Genomic DNA, 26,300 nt, shown 5'->3' with positions numbered 1-26,300 from the left:
GGGTATCTTTCCAAAATAATTAAAAGAATCATACCACAGCGATAAATGCTTACGCATGTTGATAGCACAGTTCGTAATAGCTAAAACTTGGAAACAGCCCAATTGCTCATCTACTGGGGACTGGATAAAAAAGATGTGGTTTTTTTAATAAAATGGAGCACTACTCAGCCTTAAAGAAAAAGAAACCAGAGATGCAAAGATGCACGTACCTTAAGGCATTTCTGCTCCAGACAGCTTCTGTGAAGGTTGGGATGCGGCAAGGAAGGCCGCCCTCCAGGCTCGGGGATGGAACCGGGGTACTGGACCACAACCCAGCAGCGAGGCCGGCGGGCGCAGGGTAAGCGCGCAGGAACTGGTTTCGCCTCAGTAGTCAGCTGTAGACGAGTATTTATTTGAAAATAGTTTCTGCAGGCCTCGATGTGGGTCCTAAGTTAAGAGTTTGTCCGTCCCGTGGGAAATCTTCAGCTCACCAGCGGCCCGCGGAGGACTGCTTCCCACAGCTTGAACTTGGCGCCATCTAGCCCATTAGGCCGACGGCAGTAGCCCTCCTGGGCGCTGAAGAAGCTCGATGCCGATTGGGTCTCATCTCGTCCAATGGGAAGCAGCGTCCTGCGCGGGTTGGCGGCGGCTGTTGCCAGGACACCGCGTAAACACCGAATTTATGGCGGGACAGAGAATAGAGACTGCGGTTGAAGTCTGGTGCTTCGGAACCTGAGTGGAGGAACCTGCCTTTTTGTCAGCCAAGATGGTGAGCTAGTTGGGGGACTTAAAACTACGTGTGTTTAATTATTGTTTATAGTTCGCCTGCTTCTAAAAAGGATTCGAAGTGCCTAGAGTAGGAATGAAGATGGAAACGTGTCTGCTGTCCTTTTAGGAACGCTGGCCGCGGTTCCTTTCTTCCTTTCTTTTTCTGCACTCGCTCCTTAGATACGTCATTAAATCTACCAGTAGATCATTGGCACAGATATATTGAAATAAAAGTCAGAGAGCAGCGGTTGAACCAGTAGATTTATAGTAGGAAAACCTGACCAGCTTATGAACTGGACTTTGTGTCCATGGGGTGGAGTGGTGGATGGAGAGAGAGGAGGGATGAATTCTCTTGGTGGTGCTGAAGAGCGAGGTCTGTGGATCTCGGCTGCCTGACTTTGAATGCTAGTAGTACTTCTGTTTAAGTACTTTTACTTTTCATGCCTTCTCTATAAAATAAGGAGTATTGGTATCCGTTTGATGCATCAGTGTATTGATCAGGCACATTGAAGCCGAAACTGTTAACCTATTTTTGTGTCGTTTGGTACAGACATCAGTGTGATTTTTAAATGAGACTTCGGAATATTGAAGTATGCATACTTTCGATTTTTTCTATTATAGGCTTCCAAAAGGAGAATTTTGAGCTTTAGTGAAAGGCATCAAAAGTTAGTAGATCAAAACTACAGCAAAAAATTGCACATGGAAGCACTAAAAAAGGTGGAGAGTCAAGTCAGGAACCAAATTGTGCAGAATAAAAATGATGAACGTGTTGAGCACAAGAGATTCCTCAGATTGTTACAGGACGAGCAGTTTGAGTTGGATATGGAAGAAGCCATCCAAAAAGTAAGTTTTAAAATTCCCTGTTAATTTTCATCATTTGTTCATTGGCAATGATGAAAGACAGCAGTTAGCACTGGTATTGAGAAGATAGCAACCAGAAGCAGGTAAAGGTGCCTCATTTTGAATCCTTCCAGTTTAGTGGTAAAGAGCTGACTTTTTGCAGCCAATCCTAGTACTGCTATATTTTACCTGTGGAACTACGGGTAACTGGCTTTCACATTGTATACTTCATCTATAACATGGAAAATAATAATAGTACCTCCTACTTAGAATTATTTTAATGAATATGTATAAAGCCCTAAAATAGTGCCTTAAGAATAAGCATTTTTAAACATAATTGTGAAATTTGTAATTATTGATTTCCAGTTTTACTCATTTAAGTACAATTATTTTGTTTTATAAATTTCTGAGAACAATAGTTGAAGGATGCCTTTTTGAATTTACTTAAATTAAGTATATTATTAAGTGGTACAAAATGAGCACTTATGTATTAAGTATAAATTTACTTTTTCTATTTTTGAAACACTCCTTGAAGAATTCAGCTATCATGAAATGTGGAAGTAATTTATCAATGGCATTTCTGAATGTTTTAAGAAAACAGATGAAACAAGGAGATATATGAAAGAAATGAGTTCTCTTGAATTTGAGAAAGGTGGTCATATATTTCATTATTTGAGTGCCTGATATTCATTGAGCACTTTGTGGGACAGTGTGGGGGATAGCAAAGGCAGGCTTTAAAAATGGAATCTATCCCTCTTTCCAAGTTCAGGAGCTTAGACATGATTTTTTTTGACTGAGCAGTTCCTAGATATTTAATTTTTCTTTTCTTTTTATTCTTATTTTTCTCTAATTTTAAAGAAAATATCAGATAGCATATCAACTCTTTCCTGCATGCTTTAGTATGTATCTGGCAAAACGTGGATGTTTTCTCACAGTTACAGAGTACCATTATGTCATATCTCACCCATTCCTTGAGTTTCTGCAATTGTGGCAGAAATCTTTGACAGTGGTTTGTTTTAGTCAGGACCTAACAAGGTTCAAACGCTATATCTAGTTATTATGTCTTAGTTCTTCTTAATCTAAAGTAGTCCTTTCTTTATTCGCTATTTTAAGAACTTCGTGTTTTAACCTGTTAAAAGAAACTGGGCTAGTTGTTTCATTGAATATCCCACATTCTGTATTTATCTGCTTGCTTCCTCATGGTCCCTTTTACTTGTACCTCTCTTTTGCGTCCTTTAAGTGAAAGTTAGTCCTACAGACACGATCAGATTGCAGTCCACCTCTTTTGGCAAGAATACTCCATGGATGATGCTGTCCTTGGCATTATGTCTCATCTGGAAGCACACTTGGACTCTTTAGAAAGGTTGAAACTTTTTAGAAAGGGCTCTTAGAGATAGACTAAGAGATGCTTGTGAGTCTTTTGGGGACCAGAAGTGTACTGCTTGTATCTAGATGTCCCCCCAAAGCCTCATGTAGTTAAAGTGGGAGCTTTTTGGAACTGGCTGGATGCAAGGTGTGTCATGCTGGGATTAAGGATGTGATGCTAAGATTAAGGATGTGTGATTACTAAATTAGACCACTGATTAATCTGGCATAGTTCTAGCTGTGGATAATATGAAGGCCCACCTTGGGTATGGGTATGGCCCACCAAAAGGTGAGTACCCAGGAGGAATAAAGGAATAAAGGGTGAGACTGCTGCCACTTCCACTGCTGTTGCTTCTTGCTGCCTTGCTGCTTTCTGCCTGCTCTGTTTCTCCTCTACAACGCGCCTCTGCTGTGCTCCTCTGTCTTGGTACCAGCCAACTAAGGAATGAAACTTCTACAAACTGTGAGCCAAAATAAACTTTCCCTCCTTTAACTTTGGGTATTGAGTATTTTGTCTCAGCAATGCGAAAACTAAGACAAGGGGGAATATACAGCCTTCCAGACCACATCCACAGTGATCCACCTCTTCCCACTTGGCTTCACCTGCCAACATCATACCTAGCTATACACCCACTAGTGGACTACTCTAGTACCACACACCCATGATCCAGTGTCACACACCAGGAACCAGTCTCCTCCCAAAAGTTCCACCTATGAGTGTATGAGAATTTGTGGGACTATTTAGATATAAGCCATAACAGGGTCTAATTCAGATTTCATCAGTTTTTCCTGTCTTTTTTTCTCTTCCAGGATCATATATTACTTTTAGTTGTCATGTCTCCTTTATCTCCTCCAATCTTTGTGTCTTCCAGTTAGAGAATTCCTTTTTTCTGTCTTTCATAAGCTTAGTAACTTTGAACAGTGTGGTTCAGTTGCAGTAGCTTTCTGTTGTGTAATAAGTTACAACAGACACAACAGCTTAAAAAACTATTTGTTATCACACAGTTTCTGCAGGCCAGAAATTTAGGCATGGTGTAACTGAATTCTCTGCTTGATCTCAGAAGGCTAAAATCAAGGTGCTGGCTGGTATACATTTTCACCTGGAGTTTGGGATCCACCTTAAGCTTGTGTAAATTGTTTGCAGAATTCATTTTTTTGAAGTTGTAAGGCCAAGGCCCTCATGGCCCACTGGTCACTGACATTCCCTGCCATGTAGCACTTCACTTCCTTTGGGCCCTTTTGGGTCAATGACTTTCCTGCTCTTTGTCATTTTTATGCCTCATCTGATTAGGCTTATCCAGGACAATCTCCCTTCTGATTTAACTCAGACTTAAATGATTTGGGATCTTACTGCTGTTTTGTAAATCATATTGGGACAGATGATGTTGATATGTATTTTTCTTGATATGAACCTTGATCACTTGGTTAAAATTGTATCTACCAGGATTATCCCCAGTAATGTTATTATTTTCCACTTTATAATTACTACATATTTTGAAGGACATACTTTGACACTGCGCATATCCTGTTTCTGTTTCAATTTTTTCTCATTAATGTTAACAATCACTGACGAATTTGTAGCTCCCACTATTCCTAACAATTACGAATTGGTACTCCATCTATATAATTTCTCATTTAAAGAGGGTTATGTAGTCACAAGCGTGTGTGCAGTTCCATACACATGAAATCATGCCTGTGATCTTTTGCGTAGACTTTCTTTTTACTCAGTATAATGCCCTGCAGATTTTATACAAATTGTTGGGACTATTGGATGTCCTGGTGATTCATCCAAGTATTTTTTTGCTAAATAGCAGTGCATAACATGGATGTACTGGGTGGTTTCCAACTTCATTCTTTAATGTACAGTTTTATGGATTTTGATAAATGTGTAGCTTTCTGTTTCTAGCATCAGTGTTTTGCAAAACAATTCTGCTAACACAACTTCTCTTCATGATGTGACTTTATAGTTGGCCATTCCTCAATCCTTGGGAAATATTAATTTCTTTTTGTCTTAATAGTTTGGCATTTTCTACAGTGTCATATGAATAGAATAGTATAATATGAAGTCTTCTGGGTCTGGCCTCATTTACTTAGCAAAGCAAGTTTAAGATTTTGTGCTGCTGCATGAATCAGTATTTTAAATTGCAGGATGGTATGGTTATATTACAATTTGTTTATGCATTCACAGGTTGAAGGAAATCTATCTGAGTTGTTTCCAGTTTTGTGTGAATAAAGCTGCTATATATAGTTGATTGTAGATCTGTGTGTGGACATAAATATTCATTTCTCTTGAGTAGATTTCTGGAAATAGGATGGCTACATCATGTGGTAGATGTATGTTTCATTTTACAAGAGACTATAAGACCATTTTTCTAAAGCTGCTATACTACTTTATGTTTATGTTATTTAAGAATTAGAATTCCAGTTGCTTCTTGTCCTCACCAGCACTTGTTTTTTGCTTTTTTAGTTAAAATTTTTAATCAAGATAATTATAGATTCATGCACAATTGTAAAAAATAATGCAGAGAGATCCTGTCCTTTCTATATCCATTGTTTTCCAAAAGCAACATTTCATAAAATCATAGTATCATAAGTAAGATATCAACAGTGATTCAATAGACTAATCTTGATCAGGCTTCTCTTGTTACTTATGTGTATTTAGTTCTATACAACTTGTCGATAATAGGATTGTATCTCAGATATACAAGATACAGTCAAGATACAGAATACCCTTTTGTCCCCAAAATCTCTTTTTTCCCCTTTTATAAAATAGCCAGTGCTCACTTTGGCAGCACATATACTAAAATATAAATGTAGCCATCTCTTTACTGTCTACCCCTGTTCTATTAGTAATGCTAGTAACCACTAATCTGGCTTACATTTTTATACTTTTGTCATTTTAAGAATGCCCTATATATAAGAAGACAAGAAAATCCAAAGGATTCCACAGCTATTTCTATAAAGAAGATATATAAATTATCAATAAGCACAGAAAAGATGGTCGGTATCATTAGTTATTAGGAAAATACAAAGCAAAACCACAAGAAGCCACTTGGAATCCATGAAGATTGCTATAATGATAAAATCATGGAAAATAATTATTGGTGAAGATGTGGAGAGTATGATCCTTTTTACATTGCTGGTGGAAATGTAAATTGGTATAGTGGCTGTGGAAAATAGTTTAAAAGTCCCTGAGAAAGTTAAGCACAGTTACTGTATTACTCAGCATATTAAAAATGTTTGTATGAATATACATAGCAGTTTTATTTATGAGATCCTAAAAGTGGAAACATGCCAATCAGCTGATGAGTAGGTAAATAAAATATGTTCTGTCTAAACAATAGAATATTCTAAAGCTATAACAATAAATTACCGGTATATAGTATAATGAGGTTGGACCTTGTAAACATTATGCTACATGAAAGAAGCCATACATAAAAAGGTACACATTGTATGATTTCATCTATGAAATGTCCAGAACAAGCAAATTTATAAAGACAAAGAGATTAGTATTGCCAGGGGTTGAAGAAGTGGTGAGAGGAATGCGGAGTGATATGAACAAGTTCTGTATAGGTTTCTTTTTGAGGTAATACAAACCTTCTGGAATGTTGAAAATGGATGAGGTGTAATTTAAAATACAGTGAATGTTTACATTGAAACATTTATTACAGTAAAGGACACACTGCTATCGGTTTCCCCCAGAATATTCCCTGCCCTATGAAAACACTTCTTTCATCATTCTTGCCGTGTTCTGAAGCAGTTCTGGAAGATCTCTTTCGTAAGTGTCTTCAGTGTGCTGTTGCGGCTGCTTCGACGACCTGAATTGATTCAAACTGTTGACCTTTTGTGGCAGTTTCAATCTGAGGAAGAACCAGAAGTCCTATGGTACCAGAGAGTGTAAATGAGGTAGATGAGAACCACCATCATGATTTCATGAGCCTATCTTTCTGGTGGATGGCACTCATCAACAAGACTCATTGTATTTTTTATCACACTTTATCTGCTTTGATCATGGTCGTGAAGGAGAACTTCCAGAATTTTTCAGAAATTTGAAGCAGCAATAACATAAGGGTTTTTTAAGCAAGGGGAAACAGTTTGAGGGAAATTCATGGCACTGGTCTTACACTATAATAAGTTCTTTCTTTTTAAAAAAAATTAAACATTCAGTGTATACTTTGATCATATTTCATGTATCTATGGCATATATTCAAATACATAATATTTATAACACATGGTAGCTATAGGTTGTTTTATCTGTAAATACCAAAACTTGGAAACAGTCAAGATGTCTTGATAAACTTACATCTGTCACTGATTGCCTAAAAGTTCTTTTGCTCAGTGCAAAGAAAAATCATGAATAAACAAAGTGCAGTTCTTTTAGTATTGACAGCTCTCATCTCCAAGGCCAGTGGCTGTCATTTCTTTGGCTTAGTAGTTTTGCTTGCCACTTGGATCCAGCAGCTATGGGTAGGCCTGAGAGACTCCTCTGGCCATCAAAGATGGCAGCTCCAGGCAAGTCTCTGTTGTTTTCCATTGTTCTCTGTCTGCTGTCTACCTTCAGAGTTCCCAGCCTCCGCTCCTGGCTGCTTTTGGTTTGGCGTTCCGATTGTTAGTATACTCAGCTTGCTCTCCTTGAGATTGAAAGCATGAATGGAGAAAACAATATGCTGTGTAAAAGATACTTTATTAGGACTTTCTGTGCAGCATAAGAGGTACTAGTGCATGGAATGACTCAATGGGGTTATGGGGAAAATTGCTTATCTAGCAGAAGTAGGAGGGCTTTTCCATATGCAGGATCAGACTTTCTGTTTAGTCATGAGTAGGTGGTGCTTCTCATCAGCTGAAGATGGCTACAGAGAGGTAAAGTCATCCAGAGAGCCTGTAGGTTGAGGTCATCTGTAGTAGACCTGTGATTGAAGTCTGCAGCTGCTGAAGCTCCTAAAGTGGCCATGGGGCATCCACCATAGCTGTGGCCAGCTGCAAGGCATTTTGGGCAGCCACGGAAGAATCAAAAAAATAAATGAAGAGAATCTTCTGGAATAAATTGCGCCTTTCCTAGACAATGTGGATCTGACAGTTCAGGACTAAAGAAATAAGATATCAGGCCATGATGGAACATTAAATGCATATTACTAAGTGAAAGAGTCACTTGGAAAAGGCTACATTCTGTATAATCCCAGCAGTATGATATTCTGGGAAGACAGAACTAGGAAAACAGTAAAAGGACCAGTGATTGGGGAGCATTTATTTTAACATTGTCTTAATGTTGGTGATACTTGAAATTTTTATCATGATAAAATATTTGACAAGATATTTGTTGAAATAATATTTTGTATTGAAAAATAGTTGAACAGTTGACATTTGCTCTTAAAGTGTTTAGTTTCTTGTTATAAAACAAATCCAAACATTGACAGAGAAAAGTCTGACTTTGGGGGGAAAAATAACTAAGTTATGTTCTTCGTTCAGGCAGAAGAAAACAAGAGATTACGGGAACGCCAACTTGAACAGGAAGAAAAATTGGCTGTGGAACTGGCAAAACTAAAGCATGAAAAGCTAAAGGATGAAAAGATGAGGCAGCAAGTGAGAGAAAACAGGTATCTTATTTTCTACTATTTTTGTTTATTTAGTATTTATCAATAAATCCTTAATACATGAAAATAAAAATCTCTTTGTTTATGTTATTACATAATACTTTACTTGGAAATGCTGGCTTTAGTCCAGAAATATTCATTTGAGAAAATAAGTTGCATTCATAGTAGCAAAAATATTTACAGTGAAAATTAAATATCAGTCCCTTCTGCCCTCTCCCTTAAGCATAAATTTTTACATTTACTATAAAAAGTAGACTCATGGGACCCTGGAACATGTTTATTAATGCTATCTGTGTGGCTTGTATCTAGATGTGCCCCCTGAGGCCTCAGGCACTCATAGATGGGGCTTTTCAGAGTTGGCTGGGTCTAGGTGTGTGATACTGGAAATAAGGGTGTGTGCTATTAAATTAGTCCACTGACTGGTTAAGCATAGTTCTGGGTGTGGATAATGAGAAGGCCCTCCTGAGTAGGGTGACACCACTCAAAAGTTTTGTAGTTTGGATGAGATAAAAGGGATGGGAGTCTGTTTTTGCTGCTTTCTGCCTGCCTTGCCATGCACTTTATTTCTTCTGCAATGCCCCTGTGCCATGCTGCCCTGCCTTGGGCCAGCTGATAATGGAGTGAAACCTCTACAGACTGGGAGTTGAAACAAACTTTTCCTCCTCTAGCTTGTGGATGTCAGATATTTTGTCCCAGCAATGAGAAAGAAACTAAGACAGTACTCAAGACTGAATTACTTCCCAGGGACAGCCACGTCGCACTGTTGGTCCACACTTAGGACCAAGTAAGTGCCCGTCCTGTATTTGTACAGTTCAATATGTTGAAAATTGACTTTAGTAATTGTTCTACCTTGTTTTAATTGAGTAGAACTTCTATAGAACATTGTAGGACCATGGATGAGCTTCAGGGGTTTGGAGTTTCATTGTATACATTTAGTCAATACACCCACTGTATTCTTCTAGGTCTACAACTTTAATCAGATTCTTAAAGCAATTATCCTTAGAAAAATAAAACTACTACTAAAATAAAACTACTACTACCATATTGTTGTGGTCTCAGACTATCCTTTTGGACTCTTAATTATCCAATTATTAGCTGTTACTCGTGGTTTTATATAATCTGAAGATGAAATAAATGTTTCTTCACTTGTTTGCCTAATCACTGAAGATGAATTAAATAGAAGAATTTCCACTTAGAGCACTGCAGACTGATTCATCTAAGTGTTCCTTCTGAAGACAGAAAGTCGGAAGAAAACAGGAAAAATAAGAACTGGGACGGGAAGGAAACTAGCGCGATGAGCTTGGCATTGGTGGCTGCATTTCTCCTGGAGGTTTCTGCTAATTCTAAGAGTATGGCTGAGTTATGTGAGGCAGCGATTGACCGATAAACACATGGCTAACATGCTTAATAGTTTTCTTCAAGCCGTACGTGTAAGATTTCTTCACATTGGTATATATTATCCTGTAATCTGATTTGTTTTATGAGATAAGATGTAGGTGAATAGATATTTTGTGATAGGTGAGGGTAAAGTACAGAAAGCAGGGGTGGAAAAATACAGATGAGAACTTAAAAGAGATAATGGGCTCTGGTGGAAACTATTAACAGATTTACATAAGGTAATTTTTGTCCTGGTAGTAGAGGTGAAAGAGAGTGATGCAGAGCATTATTTATCGAGATACTGACCAAGAATTTTCTGAAAATGATAAAAGACATAAAGCCATAGGTATAAAAGTCAATAAATAATGAAAACTCCACCTAAACTCATCCTTATCAAACTTCTAAAACCCAAGTTTATAAAATCCAGTTTTATTTTTAAAAATCATAAATACAATAAAGCAGCCAGAAAAAAAGTGTATTAGTTTCAAAGAAACAACATTAAGGAATATGAATTTTGAACAGGAGCAGTAGAAATTGGAGGTAGTAGGTTCTGGTGGTGCACATCTGTCATCCCAGCACTCAGAAGGCTGAGTCAGAAGGATTACCATGAGTTGGAGGCTAGCCTTAGCTATGAAGTGAATCAGCCACCCTGGAATACATAGTAAGACCCTGTTTAAAAAAAAAAGATAGTAGATCTAAAGAGCTGAAAGAAAATTACAGCCCATGCAAAATTCTAAACTTAAAATTTTCTTTAAATTTAAGGCAAAAATGACTCATTTTAGTAGTCTTAGTAGTATTTCAAGAATAATTCACTGCCTCTCTGCAGTGTCAAAATTGCCAGGATTTTATAAATTTTGTGCATAAGCCATGCTAATGTTTTGTATTGCATGCAGAAATTGACTGTTTTTTCAATTGGTATATTCATCTACAAATTGGCAGGTCTAAATTCAAGAAATTGTTTGCTCTGATATTTAAAATGTATCCTATAATGTTAAGTTTACACACCTTAAATTTAAAAAGAATTAATTTTTAAAATGTAGAATACATTTTTCAAATCTTTATTTTTGAAAATACTTCTTGAAGTTCAGAAGTTATGAGTTATCTATTTTGAACACAATTTTATAACCTAAGAAAATACTTAAAGCCAGTCACTGCTTTTAACTGGAGCTGGGAAACTACTTATTTTAAGGAATTCTATTATTTAATGATGCCAGCAATCGATATTATAATTAATTGTATAACCAACTAACTTTGTATTATAATTAATGAAGAATTCATAGTTATATTGTTTATGTTTATTACCATATATTTATTATAATAGCTAAACACAACTTTGTGGAAGCAAAAACAAATACTCCATATATGATTTGTACTTAAATTCAGCCAAAACAGCTAAAAAAAAAAAGGACTGTTTTCTTTTATTAATGCTATGACCAATTCTTTATGTTTCAGAGCGATAAACTGTTAATCCATAAAAAGTAGATGAGATGGATTAAAACACAACACAAAATAACATTTTTGATAAAAACAGGATTGATCACTAAGAATCCTGCATTAAAAGAAATACTTAAATTCTTTAGGTAGAAGAAGAAAAAACTATCCTAAGTCCAATTTCAGAACAACAGGAGGTAAATGTTAAGTAAACTTAAGGGAATTTGCATGTACAAAACTTCTAATATAACCTTTTTAAATTTAAAATATGTAGAGAGTTAAAAAATGACAAAAGTGAAATAGAGCGTGAATAAAGTTGCAGTGGTCGAGAGTCTTTCTCATTGTGTGGTAAATAATGGACCCATTTCAACAGAATTGAAACAAAGAACCTGCTGTAGTTTCTATCATAAAAATGTGAAAAAGAATACATAATTAACAAATTAATTATATAGAGCAGTAAATGTCAAAATTAAAAAATGATGACTCCAAAAGGAGCCTGTGCAGAAGACAGTTAACATAGCAGATTTGAGAATCTGTCTTAAAAAGTCTGTCTTTTCAGTTTGTATTGGAAATATTGTTGATGGTTACAGAACATTGTGGGTGTAATTAACACCAGATAATTAATTTTTTTTTTTTTTGTACTGGGGATCAAACTCAGGTCCTTGCACTTGCAAGGCAAGCGGCGGAACCACTGAGCTAAATCCCCAGCCCAACACCAGTGAGCGTTATAGTTGAAATGGTTAAAATTGAAAATTTCCCATTATATGTATTTTTCACACTAAATAAGTTAGAGGATTAAAAAAGAGCAACCCCAGATCTTTCAGGATGTAGCTGAAGTTATTTCTGTAGGGTAATTTTTAATCTGAAATGACATTAGAAAATGCACTAGTTGGAATTAGGAAATAATCAGTAAATTCCCTTCTGAAATGATTACAGAAAGAATGTAGGAGGAGAGCAAAGATAAAGACAAAAGTGGAAATAAATGAGTTAGAGTACAATCATACAATAGAGTTTTAAAAAGCCAAGAATTATGCCTTTTAAAAGGCTAATAAAATTGATAACTTCTTGGCAAGAATGATAAAGAATAAAAGAGAATGAAAACCAGTTTTAGGTAGTGGGATAGCAGTATAGGTCATAGACACATTTAATAGATTGCAGCAGAATTCGGTGAACAATTTATCCAGATGTTTGAAAAATGAAGTGAAATAAATTGCTGGATAGCACATTTTACCAAACAAGAAGAAACAGAACAAGAAGTACTAGTGGAATATTCAGGAAAACAAGTAGAAATAGAAACCTAACTATTCCTATATATTTTAAAGGCACTGAATCTATATCTTGTCTGCCAAGAAACCTATAGGTGTAGATGAATTTTAAATATTTGGGAAGAAGCAGCACCAATTTTACATAATTCTGCAGTTATGATCTGAAATATTGTATCAGTTAATATCAAATCCAGTTGCATATAAGAAAGATTACACATCCTGACCATATTTAATTTATTTCAGGAATGTCAATTTGGTTTAACATTAAAAACAAGTAAATGTAGCTCATCTGTTAACACAATCATATAAACAGAAAAAGGGGATATGAATCAATATCACTATGATTAAAACAAAGTTTAACAAACTAAGAATAAAAGGTAACTTAGGAAACAGCATACTTAGTGGCAAAATGTAAAACACTTTCCCTCTGACAGAAGACAGAGATACTTGCTCTAAAAAAAGCAAACAACAACACAACAAAACTTCTGTTAATCACTGTATTGTACATATTAACCAGCACAATAAGACAAAAGAAACAAAAGGTGTTATGATAGACAATGAAGGAATAAAATTTTATTCACCAATGCTTTGATTGTAGAAAATTAAAAGGAATTTATAGATCAATTAGAATTAATGCTAAGTTGATGTTAGATGTGAAGTTATTATATAAACATTATTTTCTGTAAAGCAGCAACAATTAGAAAATGAAATCTGAGAAATTACAATCTGTCCAAGAACATAAAAACAAATGAGTAATGAAAGATATACATTACTATATCAAAACAAAACACTAGGGTCTGGAATGTAGCCCAGATATAAAGTGCTTGCCAAGGATGCCTGGGTTGGATTTCCAGCTTTGCAAAACAGACAAAATCCACAAATATAAACCAATATTTATAGACTTCAAAAAAACCTAAATAAGTAGGATACCATGTTTAAGGAATGGAAGACTCAGTGCAGATATCAGTATGTTCCAAACTGATTTATGAATTCAGTGCAATCTTAATCAGAATCCCTGCCAGTTTTGTTTATTGTGAAGTTTGACAAAGTAGAAATGGAAATGCAAGTACTGAGAATTGACCCCCCCAAGAACCGGGATCGAACTCAGGACCTTGTGCTTGTGAGGCAGGCAGTGGAACCACTGAGCTAAATCCTCGGCCCTCTTTATTTATTTATTTTTTAAGACCAGAATTGGAGGCAATTTTTCCAGGATATAAAGACCTGTTATAATTTATATGAGTTAAAATAGTGTGCCATTGTTATAAACAAATAGATGAATATAATAGAATGACAGTCCTTCTCAACTGGAAGATTTAAGCCCATAATGTCCCAAGGTATCCATTAAATGTTATGAACTAAGTTATTTCTTCTGTGGATCTAAAGTGGTAACAGTTGTGTACTATTTGAAAAAATTAAAAATATAGAAGGAATTCAGTTTTCTGGGAATTTTACTTTTCTTATGAGCTTCAAATTTAAATGTGTCTTTTTCCCCCCACAGTATTGAGCTCAGAGAATTAGAGAAGAAATTAAGAGTCGCTTACATGAATAAAGAGAGGGCAGCCCAGATCGCTGAAAAGGATGCCATTAAATATGAGCAAATGGTAATACTGTTTCTGGTCATTGTGTTTTTTATGTCTCGAGGTTCATTTAGAAAAATTTTTTAAAGCAGGTGTTTTTTTTTTAACATTGTTACAGTCTATAAAGAATTTACACTGCTAGATTTCCCAAATACTTGTACACATTTTAGATCCTGAGGGTGTGGAAAATCTTCAGTGAAGTCAAATGAAACCCTGCTCAACTTAATATTAAAGCTTTTTAGAGGACGCATAAATCCCGGCGTTCTTTATGGCCTCTATCTAGTTATTCTCTGACAAAACAGTGTAGTGTAAATTGTTAGCAAGTAGTGTTATATTTTAGAATGCTATTATTTTTTAATTTTTAAAGCATTTTATAATGATAATTTCATGAGGCATACTTGAAAAATATGATGAATATTTAAATTTTAAAACGTTAAAGTCCTTTTTCATGAGTATGTTTAACTACATTCTTGTGGCTACCTCAGTTTCCTGAATCAGTTCAAAGTGTTTACTTGCCTTGGTCATTTTGACTTTGGGAAGTGCCAGAAGTTGCATGGTGCCGGGATCTGGTCAGTGAAGCGGATGAAGACACATGGTAATGTTTTTACAAACCTGCCTTCCCATCGGATGATACTTGGCAGCAACATTCACTGTGTTCTCTATCAAACATTGCAAAAACTAAAGAGGACTTCCAGAACCACTTCAGAAAGTAGCACGAACAATGGGATAAGCATATTGGAAGTGAGAGGAGAGTTAACGACAGTGTAGACATTCACTGTATGTTTCGGTGATACCTCATACATAGGAAACTTTCCCGTTTTAAAAAAGAAACCATTTTCTGAGGTTTTTCTGTGTTTTTATCTCCTTTACTGACTCCTCATACACTGCCGCTTTGAGGGATTGCTCTTGGGCAAAGGAGTCTCACACATGTCCACTGTAGTGTTACACAGTGTAAATGTGTAATGGTGTTTCCTAAGGTAACACTGAACTACAGGGTGTACATCAACCCTTAAGCCTCATTATATCAAAGACCAGACAATCGTATGTATACACATGTGTATATTTTGTGTATCCACATAAACATATGTTCACAATGTGTCCAATTTAGAGATGGTATCATAATAGTTAACCCATGCAGTACAATGAGTATTTCTAATAATAGGCACAGGCTTCAAAGGCACATATGTGTTAATGTGTGTGCGCCTTTGTGTTACTATGGAAAATGTCTGGAGGGCCTATAGCATGCTGCTAATGATAACTTTAGGTGCGGCAGGTAGAAGAAAAACTGGGAAGATTTTATTTCCTAAGCCATGTAGTTCTATCCTTTTAATAACAAACTTGTACACAATTTCCTATTTATCCAGTGGTTTTTAGTTTTACCACTTCTAATAGTTGAAGTTATTCAGGGTCTTTGTAGACATTGTAATTTGACTCCTAAAATAATTTAAGATGATATTTCTAAATCAAAAATGACCCACAAAATTAAAGCTGTATAATCCTAGGCCTCAGGATATCTAGGTACCAGTTTGGCTGAATTTTTCTGAGCCTTGATTTGTTTGTAAAGTGATATTGCATTTCTATAAGTAGGCAGTTATACAAATATAAAAGTTTTGTCACTTCATATATATATTTTAAGAAAGAACAGTGCAACGTGCAAAAAAAAAGAGAAAATTTTGGTTAAGTCATATTAGCAGGATATATTTTATAGGGATCAGTTATATCAGGAATGACATTCACCAATTAATATTTTAACCTATTTCTTCTTTATATTTGATGCTGAAAAACTATTCCTGTATTTGGGATGTGGTCATAAAGGCAAATTTTAAAAATTGCTCATTTGTTCCATTTAAAACTTATTTTGTTAAATTATTTAAAAACACTCAGGATAAAAAGCTTAACCCAGCCAAGAAAAGGTTTGTCTCTTGACTCAGCAGGAACAGTACTGAGTGAGTGAATTAGATTGTGGGAAATAGACACAGTAAGAGATGTGGGCCTTTTGAGTTAAAGTGATTGCACAGGGCCCTTAATAACTGAGAAGCGGGGACACTCAAAGTCTCATGGCAGGAAAGAAAGTTTTGGCTGGAAAAAAACTTGAGTTGCTCATGGTCATTTAATACCAGACTTGTGTGAAAGAGCTCGTACCATCTTCATACCAAATAGCAAGGGATAAACACTCAAGCTAAAACCTATGAAAATTGCCAAGCTCAACTTATAGAGGAAAAACATGATGACAACTTTGAGTTACTTATAAAGTACTTATAATTTCACTTCTTGTTTTCCAATGTGGATTTATTAATTATCCTTATCGGGCACTGCCCTGTGAGAGAGCTTCTCAAAGGAATAGGAAGGCCTCCCCTCTCGCGTCCCACTCGTCCTTCATACCCTTCAGGTCACAGCAATCTACTTGTGCTTTTTACCTACACAGATGAAAATACCTGCTCATGGGACAGGCTTTAAAATATCCAGGTGGTCTACTTAAAATAATCGTCATACTTGCCTCCAATTTGAAAATGAAAAGACAAATTTTGTTTTAATGTCAGAGACGCGATGCTGAAATAGCCAAAACCATGATGGAAGAGCATGAGAGAGTGATAAAGGAAGAGAACGCGCTAGAGGACAAGCGAAACAAAGAGAAGGCACAATACTACCTTGACTTAGAGAAACAACTTGAAGAGCAAGAGAAAAGAAAGCAGGAAGCTTATGAGCAGTTGCTGAAAGAAAAACTCATGATTGATGAAATTGTGAGGAAAATATATGAAGAAGACCAACTGTAAGTTTATCTCAATCTGTTAAACGGCTAAAAATTTCCTTTACATTGTTCATAGGTTTGTTGTAAAGGGGCAAAGCTCAGAGGACAGTGACTGACCCATAATAAGTGCTCAATAAATGTTCTGATCACATAGATTGAGGGCATTCTTCGTCTTTGTCAGCATGGTTGTTAGCAAATTATCTAATAATAAATGCTTATTGACTGAATGACTGAAATGCTTTTCTTAAATAGGCCTGTACCATATATTCTGATGAATTTTCTTGGTAGACAGCTTAAGTGTAGAGTGCTGCAAAGCTTATGTCAACAGGTTGTAGCCTTTCTGAAATGAAAATGCATAAAATCTCATCAGTAGGTTTGAAAATAGGCACAGCAGTATTTTACCCAGAGAATATTCATACCTAACATTATATTTAGTGGCACATGGTAGACATTCAAAATGTTTGTTGCACTAATGAATGAATTGTATATAGAAAAGGTGTTTTCCCCCACTTAGTGTCAGCAGAAGGAAATTACTTTATTTTATTATTATTTGTGCTACTATAAAACTGTATCCATTGTTGCTTTGTAGAGAAAGGCAACAAAAGTTAGAAAAAATGAACGCAACCCGGAAGTACATTGAAGAGTTTCAGAAAGAGCAGGCTCTGTGGAGAAAAAAGAAACGTGAGGAGATGGAAGAGGAAAACAGGAAAATCATAGAGTTTGCCAGTATGCAGCAGCAAAGAGAGGAAGAAAGGATGGCAAAAGTTCAAGAAGTTGAGGGAAAAAGGCTGCAGCTTCAAAATGAGGTATTAAAAGAAGCACTTCTTTAACACGTAAAATTCTAAAAATACTCTAAAAATAAAATTTGGGTCCTATAAATATTTTGTTTTTTAAAAATTTAACAGCTGATCCAGAAACTGGAAGAAATTCTGCGACAGCGTGAAGATTTGGAACAAGTGCGACAAGAATTATATCAGGAAGAAGCAGCTGAAGTCTATAAGAGGAAAATAAAAGTAAGTTTCAGAAGCTGAAAGAACAATTAATATAGAAAAGCATATGGTTTTGAGACAGAGCAGTAGAAAGATAGATGTAAACACAACCATTTTGCTGGTTACATCCTATGTAAGACGGTATAAACAACAAGTTAAGAGAGACATTTTCGAGCTAGACTCAGGAAGCAGTTTACAAGCTCCATCATAAAAGGCGTGATACAGCTGTGTTGAATACATTAACACAATGTGAATATGAAGACACATAGTGTAACAGCGAAAAGAAGACAGACACTCCATGTGAGCTCTAAAACAAGTTGAAGTAGCTGAGTTAATAAGACAATGTCGATTTTAAGACATTGTTTTATCAGAATAAATTCACCTGGTGAATGTAAAAGTCCTAAATAGTAAAGCTTCAGCATGAAACAACAGGATAAAAGGAGAAATAGACAAATCCAGAATCAGAGTTGTAGATTTTGATACTTTTTTTTTGTCATTAATATAGACCAAGTGGTCGGAACCATAGGCTTTAGTACTGAGCATGAGTGTAAACAAATTTGACTTGACATTTTGAGATTACTCAACCTAAGAACTGCAAACTAGAAATTGTATTCAAGTACACTTGTAACATTCACAAAGACGGATCACATCCTAGATGGAAAGTAATTTTCAAGGCTTTAAATCCACACCAAATAGGTTTTCTTACTACAGGGCAATTAATTAGAAATCAGTATGAAATGGTGCCTTCAAAATTCTTAAATATTATATCTTTTAAAAAGGATATGTCCTCTAGGAATTTATTTTCAGTGAGGAGATAAGGCAAGTATAGATGAAATAAAATTAAGAGATGGAGAAACTAAATAGCTAAGAGGCCAGAAAGAAAGGTGAATATTAATCTGTTTGGAGGAGACTTTGTGGAGGGCATAGGACTTGTTAGAGGATAATGAAGAAGAGAATGAATACTCAGTGGAGCAAAAGGTGAATAGCTAGCACTCTCACCCATTCCTGCCCATATTATAAAGACTGTACATTAAGTCCCCAGCTTACAAACACCAGTGATGGTCCAGGAGAATATTAACAACATGGATTTGTTCCTACGTATGACAAGAGAGTCTTATATGTACACCTGGAAAAGTTTGCAACTTGAATGTTTGTAAGTTGGGGATTTATTATACAGTCAGAACTACACTTTCTTCTCTTAGCTAATGTTCTTCATACGACTTGTGTTATCTCCAACAGTTGTCTTTCCCCCTTGCAGGTTTGAAGATACCAGTGAGCAAAATAAAATGGTAGCCACAAATAGGAACACCTGTTCTTTCAGGGTTGTGCTGGTAGCATTGCCTTCATGGGGTTTAAATAATGAAAGAGAACTGTGGCATCTTGGCCCTCCAGGGAGTTCTTTATGCACCAAAAGGCCTGTAGTAAATCCCCGAGTCGACATTATCTGTAAGAACCCTAAGCCGTACAAGTATGAAGGCGTATTTTGGATGCCTTGAGAATAGGGACATGCCTGAAGCTTGTGTTAGAACGTGGTTCTATTAGAAAAGACAAGGATTTAGAATATACTTCAGTCTTAATTGAATCGATAGATAATAAACTAAGAATAGTAAAAATGCAATTAGTAGAAGTTATGTGTTAGGTAAGTGGATGATTACTGCACATTCTTAATTTTTTTGTATGTTTTAAATTTTCCCAAGTGTTCAGAAAGTAAAGCTTGCAGGAGACAATTTTAACTGCTTCAAGTAAATTTGAGTTCCCTGAAGAACTAATTGTTATTGCTGGATTATTTAAATTTCATTGAATTTTGGAGAATAGTAATGGTATAAGATGACTAAACATTGGGTAGTTGGTTTTGAGTTCATAAAGGAAGGAAGTTGGAAACTAAAAATACTGCTTTGGACAAGTCTTTCATGCAAGATTCTAGAATGATTCACAATTAATTCAAGTACCACAGATGACACATGAATAAAACCAGGTGTACAAAATGTTTTCATATTTCCTTTTTCCAGCATAATTTCATGTTAATTATGAGTAAATATATATAAATTAAAAATTTAAAAATAAGTAATACAAGGCAATCTAAAAGAACAGTTGCTGTATCCAAATAGTTTTAAAAGGGTAGGACAAATGGTTATGAAAAAGTATAAGTTTTTAGTCTGTATTTTTGCACTTTGGAATATCAAGCTTAACCAAATGGCCTCACTGTTTCTTTATAAACTGGTTGCAAAAAAATGGTTACTAAATTGACTTTTATCTATATTGTTGTTTAGGAAGAAGCAGAAGACAAATTAAGAAAGCAAAAAGAAATGAAGCAAGATTTTGAGGAACAAATGGCCTTGAAAGAACTAGTACAACAGGCTGCAAAAGAAGAAGAGGAAATATTTAGAAAAACTATGCTGGCTAAACTTGCTGAAGATGATCGGATAGAATTAATGAATGCTCAGAAACAAAGAATGAAGCAATTAGAACATAGAAAGGCTGTGGAAAAACTTATTGAAGAGCGTCGTAACCAGTTCCTTGCAGACAAGGTAAAAGAAAATGTTTTTGAGTCATCACTGGACAGTAACCAGCTCATCCATTCTTCTGCTGAATATTTATGGAGAAATTTTGTGTGTCAGACAGTGTTAGCTATCTGTTTACCAATCACATGATATATAAATTTTCTGACTAAGCATTTATGATAGCATCTAAAATCTACTTGTGCAGCCAGGTGTGGTGGCTCATGCCAGTAATCCCAGCACCTGGGAGGCTAAGGCAGGAGGATCACTGTGAGTTCAAGACCAGCCTGGACTACATAGTGAGTTCTAGGGCAGTCTCAACTACATAGTGAGACCCTGTCTCAAAAAAACCAATAAATAAATAAATAATAAAATCTGCTTATGGATGCTTTTTATGTGTTAAACTGGTTGATGTTGAGAACATAAAGGCAAATACAACTAGGTCCATATGTCATCTGTGCATTTATGTTCTTGGCTAAGAACAGATATAAAAGTTAATTATAAAGATATGTTGTGCAAGTGATTATAATTACACAGATATGAATGTGTTGGTATGTGTCAGCATGAATTCTCTAAGTGCTATTTTAAGAAGGTGGACTTTGTCCAGGGAGAGCCACAGAAGAGTTAGGAAAACTATATGCTAAGATCTGCTTTTTGGAAGATGAGTGAAGTAGTAACATTAAAATAAAATATAAAGGAGTCAGAAAGGAGACGGGGAGACCAGTAGGAAGCTATTACATCGCAGTGGTAAGAGGTGAAACCCATTCATGTGTACAAGGGACCCACCTGAGCGATGTTAATGATATAGAATTGATAGTACTTGGTGTACAGTTACATCTGGAGAAGTGAGAGAAGACGTAAGGCTACTGCTACCAATTGATAACACTGCTCCTTTAATCTTTAATGAGTAGGTGATGTCCTGAAAGAAGAGTATGTAGAAGGAAAAGTAGACTTTCAGAGGATGAATAATTCTATTTATCTTATTGATTTTGAGGTCAAAGACTAAGATTTCTATTTGGAAATGTGGATTTCAGAGCCAGAGAGAGAACTAGCTTTGTGACTTGGGACACTGATTTACCTATTTCTGTTTCATTGATAAAACCAAAGTAATATTTATATAACCTGTGACTCTAGGTTGTGTTAAAAACCAAATGAGATCATATGAAAGTGCTTTGAAAAGATAGAGAGCTTTAAATACAAGAAGTAGCATTTTTAGGCATATGGTAAAAAAAAACACAATAGAAATGGTAGCAACAATAACCTTTATTGAACACTTAACAATAATTCTAATCATTATAAACAAAGGAACAACTTTTTAAAAACTTTTAACCCGTTGAATTAGGTGCTGTTACCATCTTATTTTAAAGATATGGAAGATAAGGCATAGAGAAACTATGTTTATTGTCCAGAGTTCATGGTAAATAGGTAGCAGGGCTGGGGTCAGTAAATTTATATCAGAATGCTGACCTTTTTCTTCACAAGTGGACTAAAATAGGCTGTTTTTATAATCAGCAGATTCTGATTCGCTAGATATTTTTGTATGTGTTAGGAAGATAACCAAAACAAATGTCTGGTAACTTCTGATCTAGTGCCAAAAATAGGTATAAATGGATGTCCAGTGGACTGCATTACATATAAAACTCCAAGATATGCTAAGAATACGTTTTAAAATGTGCATTGTAAACACTGATAGAATTTCCTAGTTGTGCAATACAGTTACGACAAGCTCTGTGGGTTTACTGGGAATATATAAAAGGAGACAGGTGAAGGCTAGTCTACATTGGGAGCACGTGGCAGCACTCGTCACTGAGAAACTGGAATGATAGGCAGAGGATTAGAGAGAACACGGAAGTGGACTCTGCGGTAGTCAATGTAACATAGTGATTTAAGAGTGAGGTGATGACCTACAGTCGGCAATAAAAACAGTAATAGGAGGAAAGAAAAAGAAAATAATTTATTTTCAAAGGAGAAAGAGATAAGAATTGTATGATTCTTATTTCTCATATAAGGGAGGGTGAAAGAAGGAGTCAAAATTACTCAGGTTTCAAATATAAGGAACACAAGTGCTGTTACAGTATATTTTGAGTTGGAGTTAAAAGATACAGCAACTTCTGGTTTAGGAATGTTGAGTTTAAAATAGAAATGCAAGTTGAAAATATCTTGAGAAGGCAAATAGAAGAGTAAAGTTTACACTACATTTCCTTAGAAATTTGTATCTGGAGTTAAGTAGCATATGAAAATATAGATATAGTTTGATATAGATATAATTGAGGGATTTTGGGAGGTATCTAGAGGTGAACATAATCAGACAAATGTTTTCTAATTCTTGTATCCTGAATCTTGGTTAAAGAATATAACCGCCTAATCACCAGATCCATCATCCTGGAATCATTCCTGAAGTTTTCCTCTTTCTCACAGAAAGATTTTCAGTCAGCCATCAAATGGTACTGATTCTTCAGTAATCTCTTACATCTGGCTTCTCTTCTTCGTAACTTTGCTCAGACATTCAGTAGAATTCTCATCAACTACTGAAAGTGTCTTCTAACTGGTACCCTTGTAACTGTACTACAAGTTACAGTGTTTTGTTTTTTTAATTTCGTCATTCCTTTTTCCTGCTTAAACCGCAGTGTACTCTCACTGGATAAAAATCTGTTTCTTAATCTTGATTTAAACAAATCATGATCTAACTCTAGCACCTAAGGGAGTTAATATCTGTAAAGCACCTTAAAAATTATAGCCATAACTATTGTTTTTACAACTAAAGCAGTAATAGTAAGGGATAGATATATGTATACATATAGTATAAAATATACATATATATATATATATACACTAATATCTTTTGAGCTTAATGTCACAAATCATCAATTTTATACTGTAATTCACTATAAAAGTTTTATTTGAACACTTCCCTGAAAGGTTTATGTATTTTGTGACCGTCAATAAAATCTGATTTCTATTTCCAGCAACGTGAACTTGAAGAATGGCAATTGCAGCAAAGAAGACAAGGGTGTATCAATGCCATTATTGAAGAGGAAAGGCTAAAACTTCTCAAAGAACATGCTACAAAATTACTAGGACATCTCCCTAAAGTAAGTGAAATTTTATCTCAAGGTGTAATCTCCATGACCCTGAATAGTGGAAAGTACAAGACATTAGGATACTAGAGGGTCTTATCGACACACACCTCTTGCTCTGTTATGAGTGCAGCGGGATCTTGGCTAAGTCTTTAAACCTTGCTGGGCCCATGTGAACATCTCTAAAATAAGAGAGTTGGTCTTGACACATTGAGATAGGGAGTTTATATTATATTGATGTATTATGTTTATATTTTAGAGATTCTTTTCTCCCCTTTCAGCATAGATCTAAAAATAAGCTACCCTAGAACAACCACTATACTTTGTATAGCAAAGGTAACAGCTGCATGAAAACATTGTGAGTTGTAACACCAATGAGTGGTTCATGCTTGAACTGAATCTGAGGAGTTACGCTCTTTATTACAAGGTTATGCCTCCATACTAGGCAGCCTCACTTTCCAAAAGTACTTAGTAAAATGTTGGCTTGTGAAAGCGATTCATTCTGCTCATGATCCAAAGCATTTGTATATAAAAGTAGCAAGAGAGAGAGATATGAACCAGTTGTGATCATGTCACATTCAGCCTGAAGTACCACTGGTATTGCAAGACATCACTCATTTATCAAGTTAAAATGTCTTAGAAATGTTTGCTCATCTTGCAGAACACTCATAGACCTAGTTATTCTCAATCCAAGACTGGACTATAATTCCAAAAATTAGTGAATGCACGTTTATCTGACATACATTATGCCTCTTAATGAGTTTCACAGTCGCATAATCATCTAGACTCATGTAAATAAAGTTATCATCATTCAAATGTAGAAATCGTGCCATTTAGCTTTTTGAATTTGAAAACTCTTGGGACTTTACAATCTAATTGGATAGAATTAATAAATAATAATATATTAATCTTTGTCTAATTGACAAGTCTCATAAAATAGTTTATAAATTCTAGGAGAATCCTTGGTTTCAGCATTTTTTTTTTGTGGGGAAAACTACTGTGGAGGTAGGAAGAGGAGCTGTTAAACCTGATAGCCCTTTATTCAGTGGCCCCAAATAACCCTTAAGTTCCTTTAAATCATACAGCTTTCAAGATAAATGTTACATTTAACTTTGTTTTAAAAAGCCTTTTGCTCTATTCTGTGGAGGAAGAGAAAAATAAAAAGCAGAGTAAAATTTTTCAAAGGGCTTGTTTAAATAGTTTAGCTCCAAACCTGGATTCTTCGCTGCCACGTTGAACATTTGTTGATTAGCTATACAACTGAGCAACAAATCCATGTGTGCATCCACTAAAGCTCAGTCTCTTCACCCCTCACCTTCTTCATGTCATATTATAGAGCTATTTTAAAAGACGAGTACAAAATAGATTTAATTCCCTTCCTTCCAGGCAATCCAAACAGTAGTATTTATTTACAGTTGTAAAGTAGAAAAGCTCACATTCCTAACACAAGTTCCTACCCTGGATCTGATAATTTTTGGAAAATACTGGTTTTTATTTAAAAGTTTCATAAAGCAGTTGAACAGATTTCATTATCTTGGATGATTTTATTATTGTACATCTGTGTATTTGTTAGTCTCAAAAGCATTTAGTGAAATAGTCTGGCATTCAGAAGTAACCCATAAAATTTTATTTTTCTTGTAGGGAGTATTTAAAACAGAAGATGATGTTGATATGCTTGGTGAAGAGTTTAGGAAAGTGTATGAGAAAAGGAGTGAAATTTGTGAAAAGAAGTGATGGCAAGATTTGGTAAAACTTGTGTTCTTTTGTATGTAACCACTAGGTGTCAGTGTTAACTTTGGTTTTACAGTTTATTGATGGTAGGGATCCATTGTCTTATCCAAATTTTCTAAAACATCCTTTATTTCATAATTTATAAAAAATTATCAGATAAAAATTAAACGGCTTAACGTCTTTAACTGCAAAATTGATTTTTTCATTATTGTACTGATAATTGAAGATCTGGATTCCTTAACACTACCTCATGTTTTAACACTCTATGAAAAAGTGTAGGCCAAACCCAGGAGGCTACTTTTCAGTATCTCTTTGACTGTTTAGAGACTTTTCTGTATCCCCGTCCTCAAGAGAGTCTACTCAACATTACAAGGCAAGGTGTATCCCCACTTATGAGGGTAAATGGAAAAGCAGTCAGATCACCATTCGTTGCTTAATTTAGGAAGCAGGGCAGGGTTCAGGTAAACCATTAGAGTTAATGTCATCACCTTCAGATCTAACTACTTCTGAAAGCCACAGTTGTTGGCTGTTGGGTCTGGTCTTATGTCTTTTCTATCCTGGGCTTGAACTTCTCAGGGGATCTATGTCTAGGCCTCAAACTTTCTCCATCTGTCTCTCATGGCTGTCTCTGTCACACTGGTAGTGTAACACTGATAATCCTGGAGTGAAGCTGTACTGTAGTTGTGCTATGTGGCTCAGTCTCACACAATCAACCTATTCTCAAAATGGTCCCTGATTAAACTCTCCCTGGCAATATGGCAGGTGGTACACTGGATCTCTCTACCTCTACCTTGCCATGAGTCACTCTTGGAGCCAAATGCCAGTTTTACAGTTTACAGTTTATAGCAGTCCTGGGCTTTTCTTGGGGATAACACTGCTGACCCATCCACTATTTCTCTTAGGGGATTACCTTCTCTCCAGGGTGTTAGCCTCATCCATGCTTGGGTCTAGTTGGTTGGCCAGTGCCTCTGTGACCCTCTGCTGAGCCGAACTAAAGTCAGGAGTTGGCAGCTTGACGTGGCCAGGGTGCAGAATCAGGACATGGAGCTGGCTGAGGACAAAT

At 35.7% G+C, this 26,300-nt stretch overlaps 1 protein-coding gene across 1 annotated transcript; it reads left to right on the top strand.

The window, feature by feature from the left end:
* The first annotated feature begins 639 nt into the window (after positions 1-639).
* On the top strand, positions 640-25,347 carry Mns1 (meiosis specific nuclear structural 1). The gene is made up of 10 exons (XM_010641282.3): positions 640-748; positions 1,369-1,590; positions 8,419-8,546; positions 14,115-14,217; positions 16,734-16,963; positions 17,532-17,748; positions 17,848-17,955; positions 20,202-20,459; positions 23,396-23,521; positions 25,148-25,347. Exons 1-10 carry the CDS (start codon positions 746-748, stop codon positions 25,238-25,240), a joined length of 1,488 nt encoding a protein of 495 aa, XP_010639584.1. The 5' UTR covers positions 640-745; the 3' UTR covers positions 25,241-25,347.
* Positions 25,348-26,300: the final 953 nt, after the last annotated feature.

This window comes from Fukomys damarensis, unplaced genomic scaffold, assembly GCF_012274545.1.
Source record: "Fukomys damarensis isolate Sample0158 unplaced genomic scaffold, DMR_v1.0_HiC HiC_scaffold_25, whole genome shotgun sequence".
Taxonomy (NCBI): Eukaryota; Metazoa; Chordata; class Mammalia; order Rodentia; family Bathyergidae; genus Fukomys; species Fukomys damarensis.
This window is presented reverse-complemented; position numbering and strand designations above follow the sequence as displayed.